Source organism: Rhincodon typus, chromosome 2, assembly GCF_021869965.1.
Source record: "Rhincodon typus isolate 14 chromosome 2, sRhiTyp1.1, whole genome shotgun sequence".
In the NCBI taxonomy this organism is placed as follows: Eukaryota; Metazoa; Chordata; class Chondrichthyes; order Orectolobiformes; family Rhincodontidae; genus Rhincodon; species Rhincodon typus.
This window is the reverse complement of record NC_063333.1, coordinates 66,940,342-66,955,987: the sequence shown is the minus strand read 5'-3', so window position 1 is coordinate 66,955,987 and position 15,646 is coordinate 66,940,342. Positions and strand designations below refer to the sequence as shown.

At 38.0% G+C, this 15,646-nt stretch overlaps 1 protein-coding gene across 4 annotated transcripts in view; it reads left to right on the top strand.

Annotated features, from left to right (window-relative positions):
- The first annotated feature begins 3,938 nt into the window (after positions 1–3,938).
- Positions 3,939–15,646, top strand: part of si:ch211-197h24.6 — a 77,673-nt gene continuing 65,965 nt past the window's right edge. The window contains exons 1-4 of one of the 4 annotated variants that reach the window (XM_048615190.1): positions 3,939–4,039; positions 4,447–5,649; positions 8,749–8,817; positions 11,836–11,860. In XM_048615190.1, the coding sequence (XP_048471147.1) occupies positions 4,462–5,649; positions 8,749–8,817; positions 11,836–11,860 (1,282 nt within the window). In that variant the 5' untranslated portion in view covers positions 3,939–4,039; positions 4,447–4,461. Of the gene's footprint in view, positions 4,040–4,059; positions 4,346–4,446; positions 5,650–7,622; positions 7,668–8,748; positions 8,818–11,835; positions 11,861–15,646 lie in introns of those variants that run through there. The other 3 variants (XM_048615199.1, XM_048615206.1, XM_048615213.1) reach the window with 3 other exon arrangements.

Here is a 15,646-nt window from a genome sequence, read left to right as displayed (position 1 = left end):
ACTCATCTCAATCCACATGGACAAGGAGAACCACCATTTCGACTGGGACAACACCAAGATCCTGGGACAGGCTGGCTGAGACTGGCACGAGAATTCCTAGAAGCATGGCACTCCACGAAGCATGCTATTAATAAACACATTGAACTCAACCCCATATACATTCCGCTACAAAGGAAAACTGGAACTGAGGCAATCCATCTCAATGGACCCCAGAGTTTAAAAACCAGGCAGGAAAACACACCGACGCTTCATCGGAGGCTGCACTGAAGCTGTTACCAAGCATGGTAACAAAATGTCTGCGAAACAAAAAACCAGCTCGGCAAGCCAACCAACCTCAACAGGTACATAAGATGCTAAAGATCTGTACAGAGACGAAATGGCTTTATTGAGCTTTATCCTGAGCAACTCAGTGATGCAGGACTCAGAAATCTAAGGGCTGTTCTCAGAGACACACACACAGAAAAACATTTATTGCTGCTAGAGGACTATCAACTTGATAAAAGACATTTTTATTAGAGTCATAGAGTCATACAGCACAGAAACAGACCCTTCATTTCAACTCATCCACGTGACCAAGTTTCCCAAACTAAATTAATCTATATCCTTCTAAACCTTTCCTATTCATGTACCTGTCCATATGTCTTTTAAATGTTGTAACTGCTCCTGCATCTACCACTTCCTGTGGCTGTTCATTCCATATATGAACCACCCTAAATGTGAAGATGTTACCCCTTAGGTCCCTTTTAAATCTTTACTTCAAACTTGCTGGTCTTCCAATGCAAAGAGTTGTCCTTAACCAGGTTTTGCACACTGGCACATTCCAAAAGTCCAGGACTACATGTTGAAGGATGCACCGAAGCTTGGCTCAGCTGCGATTGAGGTGCAAAATGGAAAGGCCACTGTGTAAAGGCCTTTGAGCTATAATGTTCTGAGAATCTGATGACTCATGGAATGCTTGGGTTGTATGCTTGTCACTGGTGTAAAGACTTTTTTTTATTTTTCCGTGTTTTAACTAATGATTGAAATGAGAAAAGAACTGTTTTGAAAGATAACTGGATGTTTTTGAATGCAATGACTCGATACGTACTGAAGGCACTGCCCCAAAGTCTAGTTCAAACAGTAGTAGGAGAAGGTGCAGACTAGCTGGAACCAAGGATTTGTATAAATGGAGATTCAGCTGGCATCAGCTATGTGATTGGTTTGTGGATTAGTGATCAATTATTGATGATAAAGGCCTTCTGAATGCCAAAAACTAAGTGATTGGTTCTCAAATAACTGAATAGGTTGGGGCAGTGAACAATTTAGGGAAAAGCCATCAACCTCCACCAGCTCTTTCTGTTCTCTGCAGTTAAGCCTGCAGAAGTTTAACCTTGAAGAAAACCAGTTTATTTTTCCATTCAGTGGTTGCTGTAATCTGTAATTTTAAATATCTTCTAGTTATTCATACAACGTGGGTGTTACTAACTGGGCACGCTCGTCCCTAATTTCCCAGACAGCAGTTAACAATCAATCATAATTCAATGGATCTGGAGTCACATGTAGGCTAGACTAGGTGAGAATGACTCATTTCCTTCCCTAAAGGAGATTAGAGAACCAGATTGGTCTTTAATGACAATAGATAATGTTTACATGGTCATCATTAGGGTTGCTCTTTACAGTCAAACAGCATGGAAGCAGACTCTTTGGTCCAACCAATCCATGCCGAACATAAACCCAAACTAAATTAGTCCCAACTGCCTGTTCCTGGCCCATATCCCTCCAAACGTTTCCTATTCATGTACTTATCCAAGTGTCTTTTAAATGTTGCAATTGTACCCACATCCACTATATCTCAGGAAGTTTATTCCACACCCTGTGGGTAAAAAATTTGCCCCAAAGTCTTTTTTAAATCTCTCTCATCTCACCTTAAAAATGTGCCCTCTAGGGCAGCATGGTGGCTCAGTGATAAGCACTGCTACCTCACAGTACCAGGGACCCAGGTTTGATTCCATCCTTGGGCAACTGTCTGCTTGGATTTCCTCTGGGTGCTCTGGTTTCCTCCCACAGTCCAAAGATGTGCAGGTTAGGTGGATTGGCCATGGGAAATGCAGAGTTATAGGGATAGGGATAGGGATACGGATAGGGTGGCGGGGTGGGTCTGGGTGGGATGCTCTTCAGAGTGTCAGTGCGGACTCAATGGGCTGAATAGCCTGCATCCACATGGTAGGGATTCTATAATTCTTGAAATCCCCCATCCTAGGGAAAAGACAACTACCATTAACTCTATCTATACCCCTCATTATTTTATAAACTTCTTTTATTCCAGAGTTTTTAAAATTGAATTCAACTCTTTATCATGTGCAATGGTGGGATTTGAACCAATGTCACCAGAAAATTAGCCTGAGGTTCTGTATTGATAGCCTAATGATATTACCACTGTGCCTTAGCCTCTCCTAAATAACTAGTAAGTAATTCATAGATCTTTTGAAAAAAGTGAACCTGTTACAGTGTGTTCTGCGAACAGTGAAAGCTTCCACAGAAGGAACACAGAGAAGCAGCAGAGATAACAAGGTGTAGAGTAGGATGAACACAGCAGGCCAAGCAGTATCAGAGGAGCAGGAAAGCTGATGTTTCAGGCCTAGACCCTTCTTCAGAAAACTATCACAGAGAAGCAGCATCCTGATTAGCACAAGAATCAACACAGTAGATCAATCAAATAACTCTCCTTTTCCCTCTGTCCATTGCACACTTTTTTTTCTGAATGTGTCTGCCTTTTTGTGTGCCTAAGAGGGAGTTTATTAGGGGGTTAGATATTTAACTAGGGTTATATGATTATAGTTAATAATTGTTCACCTGTAGCTGGAGTCTATTTACTTGCAATAAATTGTAATTATTTTTAATTACAGAAACATGATCTGTGCTTTCTGTCAACCTGGGTCTAAAAAGACAGGTAAGTTGTGGAATTCTGCATACTTCTATAAAATCTTTTCTGACATGACTCTGGGAACAGTAGAGCTTGATTTTCAGTGCATTACCCCTGTGAGGTGTAATGCAAAATGCGTAAATGTCATGTGTATTGGAATTGGATTGAGGCACTTAAACGTCTTCAAAGAAGAAAAGTTGAATTTTATTCCATCTTCCATGATATCCAATTTGAAATCTTTTGGAATTGTTTTTAGACATTTGATGAATGCAGTATATTTCAGCAGCAAAGGAAAATGCGATTTCGAAAAGGGTTGTTTTGTTGTATAGCATGCGATAATTTTCTTCGTCTGGAAGATTAATTGCTCAGATCTATACCCATCACTCTAACCATGCACCATGAGGAGAGGCAACGGCCTGGTGGTATTATTGCTGGACTGTTAATCCCAAGACCCAGATAATGTTCTGGGGTCCTAGGTTCAAATCCCACCACAACAGATGGTGAAACACAGCATTCATAGGGAAAGAAACAAGTTTCTTTTCCACAATGGAATGAACTGCCAGATGGAGGCTGGTGCAGTTACAAAATTTAAAAGGTAACTGAAATAGAAAGGTATGATGACAAATGCGATGAGGTTAATTTAGGACATTTGGTCAGCACGGACGAGTTGGACCTAAGGGTCTGTTTCCATTCTGCACATCTCGATGACTCCATAACTGAGCAGAGCTGCTGCCAGACATGCTGAGTTTCTCCATCTTTTCCGTTTTTACTATAGCCTAGGGTTGCTTACAGTTTTTTATGTTTATAGAAAGAGACTGGATGATTGGGTTTTTCCTCATGAAAAGATTGCTGGTCTTTTTACTATTAACATTTTGAAGTGATGCTGGAAGAATTCGAAGCTTGAACATAACTAATGGGAGACAATGACTTTGTTGCGGACTTCAACCCCATTGAATACTAAGCCTCCAACTTTGTGACTATGATCTCCGCGCATGCGTCCCGAAGGCAGCAGTGTGTGTGTGTGTGTCCGTCCGTCCATCAGGAAGTGATGTCAGACGCACCGGAAATAGACCGCCGGGGTTGCAGAGCGACGGTTTGCAGAGGTTTGAAGCGGAGCGGCTGGCTGGGTAAATACGGGTGGGTTCTTCTTCTGTTTACCCGACAGGAAGGATTGAATTGAACTGAACTGGACTGGACTGGAATGGAAAGGAAAGGAAACGAAACAAAACAAAACAGGGGTTGGGGGATACGGGGAAGGTGGCTGGAGCCCCGCTCGCAGCGCCGGTTGTGGCAGCAGCGCTCGGCTTTGTTTGTGAGGGGTTGCACGACTCCCCCCGCGTTGACTCCTGGCCATTTCGAACGGCCTCTGTAGTGGAAACTACAACCAAAGAAATGATGAGTGCTGCACTCGGCCTCTTATCGCCCCTGTTCGCCGCAAAATAGGTCATCATGCGTTTTCCACGTTGGTATATTTAAAAATTTGCATGCAATTTAGCCGAATTTTAAATGATGAAATAAAAACATCTATTTTTGATATGTTGTAGATTTCACCCTGAAGCATGAGTGATGCAGATAAAATTCTTCAAGCTGTCTCAGATGGAAATGCCGTCGCTGAAAGTGATGCAGACCAAATGCCTGCCGCTGAGCTCGGAATGGAGATTGCAGAAAAAGATTCAAGTGAACTCCAACATCACGACATCGGTAATGAAAGACATGTAGCCAAAAGCCCCGAAAACCAGTCGCAAATTCAAATCGAGAGTGGGCTAGATGAAGTAATGGATGAAATAGACCGTGATCAAACTCAACCGAACAGTAGACATGGTGAAGATGAGAGTAGCACAGATAAAGTCCAACCTGAAACTGAAAATGCTGGAAACAAAATAAATGATGCTGGGCACCAGGCCCTTCTTCAGGAGAACAGTGATCTGCAAGGTATAGAAGTCCAATCTTGCATTAACAGCTCGGAAAAAGATGAAACCCAGAATGATACAGGGCACGTTGAAAATGAGCCTACTGATGGAGATGAAGTTCGGTTGGAGTTAGATCAAATTAAAAATCAGTCCACCAGTGGAGAGCATGATGATGCTCCAATTGAGGTAGATCAAGTTGGAGGTCAGTTTACCAGCAGTGAACAAGATCTGACTCGGAATGAGTCAGACCAGAATCAAACTAGTAATGATAAAATAAAGAGTGGCACAAGACCAGCAAAACTTCCTAATGATGGTAGAACAGCAGCAGCTAAGACTGGCATGGGCAAAATCAAATCAAAGCTAACTGGTGGAAGAACCGGAAGAACAGGTGTACTTGCTGGAAAGAGAATTCCAGCTTGTATTGGGAGAAAGAAAAAGCTTGCCATAAAAATTTCCAGAAAAATGGGTAAAACCAGCAGTGACCTCTCACATGCTAAGAGTGCCTCAGGCCAAGCTCAGACTAAGAGTATACTTGCCAAGCCCAAATCCCAAGCAAAGAATGCTGAAAAAGGAAGTTTAAATGTTGTGGAAGCAGATAAAGTTCAGCCTCAACTGACTGATGGGAAAGAACCTTTGACTGTTGGAAACATTGCAAATGACACAAAAGAACCTGATAATGAGGCGACAGACATGTCAAATAAAGACCAGTTGCAAGCTAACACAGATGAAACATGGTCACTTGAGAGTACAGAGTTGTCTGCCAGTGGAGAGCTCCCTGAAAGTGGTGGATTTCTTCGTAGCAAAGAGGGCAAACCTGTGACTATGTTTTGGTGTGATGTAAGTATTTAAACCCTTACAAGGAGAGCTGTTTGATATTTTGCTTTATTCAGTGGTTAATATCTTGATTCGATAAACCTAAACTACCACATGTTGGATTAAAATGTTATATCTGAACTTATTTGTCAACGAAAGCAGATAATGCTGACAATGGTAAATGAATTATGAATGTTAATACTTCTAAGGGTTCTGCCAACTACTGTATACTTCCTTCGTGCATTAGAGCATTCAAAATGCATCACCTTGCATTTGTTCGATGTCAGAAGTCACGCAACACTAGGTTATAGTCCAACAGGTTTATTTGAAATCAAACAAGCTTTTGGAGCGCAACCCCTTCATTGGGTGTGTTGAGAGAGCAGAGCACACAGACCCAGAGTTTATAGACAGAGAGGTCAATAGATCATACAAATGATGTGAATGGAGTCTCAATTGGTAAGTCTCTGCGTGTGACCAGGAGTGTTAGACGGTGAATAAAGTGTCAACAGCTAAATGACCAGTGAAGCGGTGACCTATAATCTGATTTAGTGAGGCAGAGAGATAATTACAAAAAACTAAAACTAAGGTGGTGCTGGAGACAAACTAAATAGTTTAGACCAAGGGTCTAAATTGGCATTTGACTGTTATACCTATTATGTTATTCCAGTCATTTGGTTTGTCTCCAGTACCACCTTATTTTTAATTTTTTGTAATTATCTCTCTGCCTCAACCGTGGTCATGGGTTCATGTTGCACTACAGGTGACTCCACCATACTGTTGTATCTAAAATCTTCCTTACTATCCTGTTTCAACAGCATCACCTTGATAAATTATGATCTCTCTTATCTTAATTAGTTTGTACAGTTTTGAATTCGGCATGCGATTCCAGTATTTAGTTTGTCTCTGGCGCCACTTCATCCCTTCACTGGTTATTCAGTTGTTGATACTTTACTCAGCATCTAACAGTCTTTGGTCACCTGCGAGACTTATCGTCTGACAATCGACTCACCAGTTGTATGATCTTTTGATCTCTTTGCCTATAAACCCTGGATATGTGTGCTCTGCCCTTTCACTGCACCTAACGAAGGAGCTGTGCTCCGAAAGCTTGTGCGATTCAAAAAAGAAAACCAATGCATTGCACGAGAAAAAAGTCAAGTCTATTTGTATGTATATATGATTAAACTCCAGGTTAGACGTAAACAGCAAAACAAAGTTTAAACCTGTTACTCGGCAATTTTTATCACAGGTACTCAGTCCTAACAAAGTGGGTCTCCTGTCCTAACTCTTCAATTTCTTACTCCACTGACACTTTCCAGGTTTGATGTCTTAGAGATGCCTTTCCAGTTCTGATAACATAACGTCTTTGATTCTGAAAGCTTGAAAACTTATACGTAGACTGCCTCAGCTAGGCAACTTCACAATCTAAAACCCTCATATTGGGGTGAAATTGTTCTGAACTGAACAACTTAATTCTTCAGAACTGAACTGAAAAAGTAATAGTGCCTGGTCTGTTTTCTTTGTAGGTCATTAAAAGTTCAACTTTTGTAAAGACTTAGTAATTTAGCACCATAGAGATCCTATGAGGCACTAACTAAGCCACATGTTTCTTGGAAATATATCTAGAACAGTTTTCCAAATGACTTTCCAACATCTTTTAAAATAATTTACTTCACAGAATCAGATGCCAATGGGCTTTGGATTATGTAAAAAAATTCAAAATACCAAATCAACATGTATAATATACCTTTAAACCAAGTAACCATAGAATTAGAACAGATTTATAATCCTCTAATTTTCCTGTGTAATTATTATGCTTAAGTGAGTCAAAACCCTCCAAAATTTAAACTCTAAGGCATTCTTTTGTAGGATTTCAGGTGCAGGATAATTTGCCCCAAGAAAATTTTAATTTCCCAGGGAATTCTTGTGTTTTGGATTTCCACGTTGTCCTGATGTGCAACCACAGTGTACCTTCCAGAAGCTACTATCTGATGTTTGGAATTATTGAACCAACAATGAAGAATGTCAAAAACTTCGAAGTCCTGGTATAAACAAATATCCAATAATCTTGTTTGAATGTTAACTGTTGTGATAGAATTACATTGTTACATATACTAATTCATTTTACGGCTTTGATGCTCATTTATAGATACTGTAGAAGTGATTGAGTCGTGTAACTCTTTTTAAAGAAAATCTTGATCTAAAGCATTATATTTGTTACATGTTTCTAAATTTAATTTTTTCTAAGTTCCTCTTTAAACTGAGTCATATATGAAGAATGAAATAAGTCCATCCTATCTTGGACTCCTTGCATGATGCAGTGTTAAGTCAAGGGAGTTTGAAACATGCAACTATACTGCAGAATTCATAATCGAAAGTTATCTATGTATCTTTATAAACTGAATATAATTGGAGTCAACTGTTTTGTACGGTTTAGTTTGAAGTGAAGTTGCAACTATTTCAAAGCCTTGACATGGTCGATCATTGTCCTTGATCAGACTGCTAACTGTATAAACCAAATATGAATCAGTGAAAATTAACAAGTATGGAAGAAGTTAAAAGGCCAGCTAGCCCATTGAACCTATCCTATACTGTCACAGGAAATATGTAGTTACTCATTGAGCCAAGGATGAAACTTCCCTTCAGCTTTTATTTGAAATTGGAACTCAGAAACTCTAAGCTTGATTTGCTTTTTCCAAAAAAAAGATTCTGTCAACTAAGTGCTATCTAAATGTTAGGTTGTTGCACCCCACTGCCTCTGGTACAAAATCAGAATGAATCAGTGCAGTTTGTCTCTATTTCCCACTTTTTCTTCATAATTTGGCTTTGTGTATTTTAGTTTTAACTTACAATCTGAGTTTAAATCTTTTGCCTTTCAGTTAATTTTTTTTGAACACTAACCTTTTAAACTGAATATAATTGGGATCAACTGTTTTGTACAGTTTAGTTTGAAGTTGCAACTATTCAAAGCCTAATAGTACTGTTGAGATTTTTTTTTATTTTAAAGATGGTCTATTTGTAAAAGTTTTATAATCTAATGATATTTTCATGCATAAAGGTTTAATTTTATATTAATTTATCATATAAATTTACCATTGTGTTTCAAAAAGTCTATTTTTATTCTAGATTTGCAAGGTAGTTTGTACATCTGCTCTGAATCTCCAGATGCATTTCCTTGGTTTTAAACACAAAAAGGTATGAAGTTTCAGTGACTTTCATTAAACAGTGCCATCTCTTTTAAAATAATGAGAACTTTGTTCCTAAGTTTCAGCATTAAATGTGCTCTTAGAAAATGTTAGTTCATCACTAATGTTACATTTTCAGATACAGTGAAACCTTGATTGTCCACATGGTAATTGTCTGTTTTCTTGATCATTTGTAAGAATCATGATGGGAGTTTATATTTGATAAACTTAGGTCAGAGCACCATTGAATGTTGGGCTACCCGTAAATCTATTAAAAATGGACATCTCATTTGGGTACACAGGTCATGTTCTTGGATTTAAATTAGTACAAAGTAAACCTGTTGATAGCAAATATCTGATTTTGGTTTTTCCAGATTGTAATAATTTAGTCACCTTATTTTGAAAGTCTTCATTGTTTTGAAGAAACTTTACAGCAATGAAGTGATTTTACTGATGTGTGTGAATATAAATCAAACTTTTCCAATGTAATGACAAATGAGATGATCAACTAACAGTTGCCAGTATTTTGTAGAATAGTCGGAGTTAAAAAAAATTGAAGTGCTTGGGACTCTGATCTGGCAGGTTCTGTTATCCAGCAGTGAATTTCCCCTCTGTGTTTATGGGCATGATTAAGGTTTCATTGTCCTTGATGTGCCATACATTTCTATAAATTGAATGATTCTTGCATTTTGCTATAGTCACGTTAACTGAATTTATTCTGAATATATTACTCTAAATTTCCTAGTTTTGTTGTTTACTTTAGGAATTCTTCAGACCAAGGGTTTTTTTTGGTGTTTATACAGTCCTGAGACTAAGATGACTGGTACACAATTACAACAGAGAGAGAGATCTTTTTAAATTCTTGGAGACAAAACTGTGCAACAAAAGTTAACATCTTGAAAAAAATAATTGATTTGTGTCATTTCTAAGTGGCTGCTACTGCTTGATATCCTAGACAGACCAGCACGTAGGCTTACAGTGAGGCATGTTCAGCTACTTTGAAACTCAGGATTGACAAAAATTCCAAACAATTATTTGGCAGTACTGCGCATTGATCTATGCTGAATTTTGGAAAGAGTTTTTGAACATTTAGAAATGTGGCTCAGGTTTGAGAATTTAGCTTCCTTTTGAAGAAGTATTCCATTGATGACTCACCTCTACGATACAAATTGAAAGAGAATACTGCACTTTTAAAATCTTCAATCATAAAATCGTAAATACATCTAGTTGATTAAAAACTGAGTGATTGCAACACATACTGAATTTTCTTTCTCTTTGAGTTTATTTTACTATGTAACCATAACGGGTGTGTGTTATATAAGTTGTTGGCCTTTATATGCTTGTGACAGGATTAGTGCACTTTTTTGATTTACATTACAGCCAAGTCCAAATCTCATTGAATCCATAGAACCTATGTTCATTTCCTAAATCAGATGAATTATGTTGTTGTAATTCAGATGATTTGCAGATAAATTATTATGGGGCTAAAATTTTGCCACTGTTTTGGCTGTTATTAACTTCAGATTTTTAATGTAAAGTTTCTTTAATTGTTGTTAGCTAGTTGACTCAAAGTAACTTCTGACTCTACACACAAGTGGAATAGTCCATTATTTTGATCTCCAGATGTTCTTCTAAAGCATTTAGAACATCATTCAACAGTCCTTTAATTGTTTTTTTGCTGATTTGCATAAGGTAGTTACATTTAATTGAATGATGTCACTAAGAATTTCTTGGAAGTATGTTTCAAGACTAGAACCTAACTTTCAAGTTTAGATGATTGTAGCTCTTTCTTTAACTCTATGTTCTTCAACTTGAAAAAAAAATTACAGTTTTGTAATGTGCTGGACTTCAACCATCAAAATATGTTTTATGCATTTCATTGCCATGAAGAATGGCCATTTCACTGAAGTGTGTTTTGGTAGAAGCACCATCTATATCACGTCTTAAATTGATAGGCGTGAAGAAATTGGATCACGGTTTCCAGAAAGCAACGGGACACCCACATTTAAACCCCATTCCTGACAGATACTTGCACTCAGACTTCCATACACAGCTTCCTGTCTTCGTTGAATTCTCAGTTGAAAGAGTGAGAACCTGCTGAAAGTTTTTTTTCCTGCATCCTTGATCTGCCTTTTAGTTGGTAGTCAAGGAGCAGTGATAAAAACATTGTGAAGATCTTCATGGGTACACCCCTTCCAACAACAGTGCATATTATGGACTTTGTAGGGAGGGAGAAAAGAAGATGAACCACTTGACTGTCTTCAACAAATAGAAGACTGGATTTTCCTTGATGTACATCAACCGCCTGTCTCAGCAGCCCTAATTATTAATGAGAGGTAATTAATATGAGAGGATGACCTGGGTTGCTGAGCTACAAAACATAGTTGGCTGGGCTCTGAATTTTTTGCATCCTTGACCTCATTCAGTAGACTAAAATAAACTGATACAGAAAATCGTTAAAACCCTGAATTGTATACCTTGGTGGAGCAATATTGAGGTTTTCCAGTGGAAGATGTGTTTTAGAGCTCGCATATTAGTACACATATAAAAATATTGCGGTGTAGATTGCAGTTTTTGATAGTTACTGCAGAAAATAACTTGTTTATTTTAGAATTTATCCGGATTTCACACCATGAAATCTATTACCCGGGTGGCTGTATGAACTTTATATTAAGTATTTTGAATGAAATGTTAAAGTTATCACTCTACTATTATTACAAAACAACTGTGAACATGAGCTATTTTTCTCATCAGAGCAGTTGAATCCTATACAGTTGTAAATGTCCATGGCTATTCTAAGGAATTGGATCTGTGGCCAATTTAATCCTCCTGTGCAATCTTGCATTTTTCAAGAACAGCCAAAGGGTTACCTTATTTTAAGCAAACCGTGAAATGTGGCCTTCAGAACAAAATTTGCCTTAATACATTTTAATGAAATGTTTCAGTTTTTATGTCCCAACAGAAACAATCTCGCTAACTTTTTCTGTTCCTTTTCCTGGTTGATTCTCTCCAAACATCATTATGGCAGATTGAAGCAGCTTTAAAATGGAATGGTAAGTATTTCAGGATTCCTTGTGAATCTGTTCCCATCTCTACAGATGTTACTACATGTAAATTCTTCATGCTGTTTTGATGTTTAATTTCCACTGTAGTGCTTATTCAAACTATGAACATGCATAACTTTTGTTTCGATAGTTCTGAGAATACTTTTTGATTTATGCTTGGCAACAATCAAAAGTGCAGTAATTAGGACATCGAGATTTTCTTGCATTTGACTGAAAGATTGCACCAAATTTAATTTTCCAAAAGAATCTTGGTCTTTTTTGTGAGGACTTTAAATTTGCAATCTTCCATGCAAAGTCTATATTAATCAAGATGTAAAGCTATGTTGCCATGAGTAGTTTTAACATTTCAAGAATTTAAAATTAATATTGACTTGCAGTTGCATTAAAAAGGGCAGGTTTTTAAACTTTCTCAATTGAAATTTTTGTTTCTCTATTCCAAAATTGATGGAAATTTCTATGACAAATGTACAGTGGCAACTTATAAGATTGTTCATTATTGTTTAATTTCTGAAGATAAATATAAATTAATCAGTTTTGTCATTATAATTGCTGAAATGTTATTGTTGGCTTCAAAATTAATACAGTTCTCAAAAGTGTCATCAATGTAACTTGTAACTGACTAGCATTACCAAATACATTTTTTTAAAGAAACAAGGCCAGGTTTAACTCTGACAGGTGCTGGTTAACAGAATATGATTTATTACTTCTGAAAGGATTCATAAAATGATGAATCTGATGCTAATCAATATGGATATTTTCATGGTGGAGCTATTCAGATGACTACCCTCCTTGGAGTTAGGAGATGGTATGGTGGCATGACACTGAGTGGGGTCCAGGATTGTGACTTCAGATGACTCATCAGACAACGTTTTCTTTCCTAAACTCTGAAACTAAACCCAGCTGTCTCATCTACTCTCACTCCTGATGCACCAAAGCTAATCAAACAAACTCCAATATATCAATTACTAGTGCCTTGTATTGTTTGGAGTTGGGTTTTGATGGCCAAGCTCATCTTGTATCCGTCAACTGTCTTAGGTAAAGAACTGCAGCGGCATCCAAACTGAAGTGGGTGTTCCATCAATGGCGAGCACAAATGTTGACTTCATGTGGTTGAAGCTAAACTTATTTGGGTTTCTATGGTGAACTAAACAATTAAGAAGCCTAAAATATCAATTCAGGTTATCTTGGTTTCACCGAAGTGGAATTCCCTTTGTGAGGCATCATCTTGAGGAGTTTTGGATGCAATATCATGCTTGGGATAGCTTAGAACTGTCTAAGCTGTTACCACTGGTACTGCATCCAATACCTTCCCTCGAAGATCAGAGCACAAGGGAATATATTGGTGCTTTTTAATGAAAGATGATCACGCCTTCAACTTCTGCAGCAAAAGTTATGCAAGCATAAACAGCATCGTCATCTAATGGCATCAGTATCGTAATTGGGCACAATTTCCAGTACCTTCATTAATTGTTTAATGAAGTAATGTGCCTGAAGAAGTGGATATGAACTCCTGCAACTCATGGTGAATTGTGCTTCGAACTGTGTTGCCTTAGAAGGAGTTCCTGACACCAACTCAGCGTCTATCCAGGGCTTGAACTCCTCTTGTCAGTAGTTTAATAACCACTTATTGAGGGAAGGGACACGCGGCGGTAAACATTATCTCTCAGACAGTGCTTCAGAATGTCATGTCTGGTGATGAGGGATTGGAATCTAGTCAATCTTTTATGGTAGACTATGTAACCAATCCTTGAATCAGGAAGATTTACAGCACAATAGATGACTCACTAGACAGCCTGGCACATTGAAGACACTTGGAGGAATAAAATTGGGGCCTATGACTTTTCACATTCATTTCCAGGGAGCTCTGCAAATCAGTGCCCACATTGTTGAGCACTCGCTGATGTGGACAACAAGCAACAAGCTTACCAGAACTTGTGGTAAACTGTGAAGGGTTAGCTGTTTTTGTATGAGTAATACTGTTGCACACTCAGGAGGTTTTAAACTTGGTTTTACGAACCCATGTCTAATTCGTCTTCCTGTAATAGGTGAATTGTAACCATTTGGAGAGAGTTGTACTTAATATCAGGCAAACTGTATTTCTTCTTGCGGTAGTTTCTTGGTTTGGAAGCCCCTATGTGTGGTGACTGATTCTGCGTGATCCAGTGTCTGGCTGATCAAAAATGAAAAGGTATTAAGTTTTGCACAGGTTTTAGACCTGACAAAGATCTTGTCAGAATCTTTACAAAGCTTGTGCTGACTTAAGCACATCAAGTATGCTGTGTGTGGTCTATTAATAATTTTCTTTTTACTCCTTCCTCCCAGCTACCAACTAGGCCTGCTTTTCTTTTCGGGGGTGAGCGGGGTGGGGGAGTGAGTGAGCGAGCAGGATATTTTTCAAATAATTTTCCTTATTTTAAGGTACTGTAAATATTGGCTGTTAAATACCCTTGTAATCTGAAAAGTTGCACGCTGAAAAATAACGACAAATTTACCAAAAAAAAAACAAAAAATCGCAGAAGCTGGAAATCTGAAACAAAAGCAGAAATGGCATGACAAACTCAGAAGGTCTGGCAACACCTGTAGCTAACAGGTCATTGACCTTGAAACATTAACTCTACAGATCTCTCTACAGATGCTGTTAGACCTCAGTTTTTATAGTACTTTGTTTTTGTTCAAGTTTACCCAATTTACTTACCTTTTAAAATTAGAATCCTTCACCCTTTTTTTTTTGTAAAGGAGCTTTGTATTAGAGGCTAGAAATTTTGGAAGACAGATGAAGGTCATAAATTGCTACAGCTCTTGAGTTAGTCCAGGACAGAATTGTTATGATAATAAACTTAAGATGAAGAATTTAGATGATGTAACACTTTGATTTGAAGACACTTTTTTGAAATTGCCTTCCCAATGCAGCAATGACTTAATTTTGTCTCTTGCTTTTGAAAAGTCATAATATGTTGCTGATCAATACAAGTACAGATATGATGTTCAAACGTAACAGCAAATCAATATGTATAAGATTCTTAGATTCATTTTAACAAATGTGCTTACAAAGGTAAAATCAAGATAGCAGGATGTGACTATTCTCTTACAGAACAGAATAAGCCATAAACAAAAACAGAAATTGCTGGAAAAGCTGAGCCGGTCTGGCAGCGTCTGTGAAGAGAAATCAGAGTTAAGATTTCAGGTCAGATGACCCTTCCTTTGATCTGAGCAAGGGTCACCAGACCTGAAACGTTAACTCTGATTTCTCTTCTTAGATGCTGCCAGACCTGCTGAGCTTTTCCATCAATTTCTGTTTTTGTTTCTGATTTATACAGCATCTGCAATTCTTTCAGTTTTTAGAATAGGCATTTGGGCATTGCTGGCTAGGCTAGCATTTATTGTCTATCCCTGTCTGCCCAGTGGGAAGTTATGAGTCAATCCCATTGTTGTGGGTATGGAGTCACATTTAGGCTAGACCAGGTAAGGAAGGCAGTTTTTTCCCTGAGGGGCATTAGTGAACCAGATGGGTTTTTATGACTATTGGCAATAGTTACGTGGTTGCCCTGAGGCTAGCTTTTTTTTTTCCTTATTCCAGATTTTTATTGAATTCAAATTCCATCATTTTCCATGGTGGAACCCATGTTCCCAATGGGGTTCTGGGTTACTGGTCAAGAGACATTCAGTGCCCCACCACCTCCCCCTTTGCTAAGGGTATTTGGAAAGAATCGGAAATAGTAGAATTCATCAGTATCCTGAATTTTCAACACAAGAAAAGCATATATTTCCTAGATA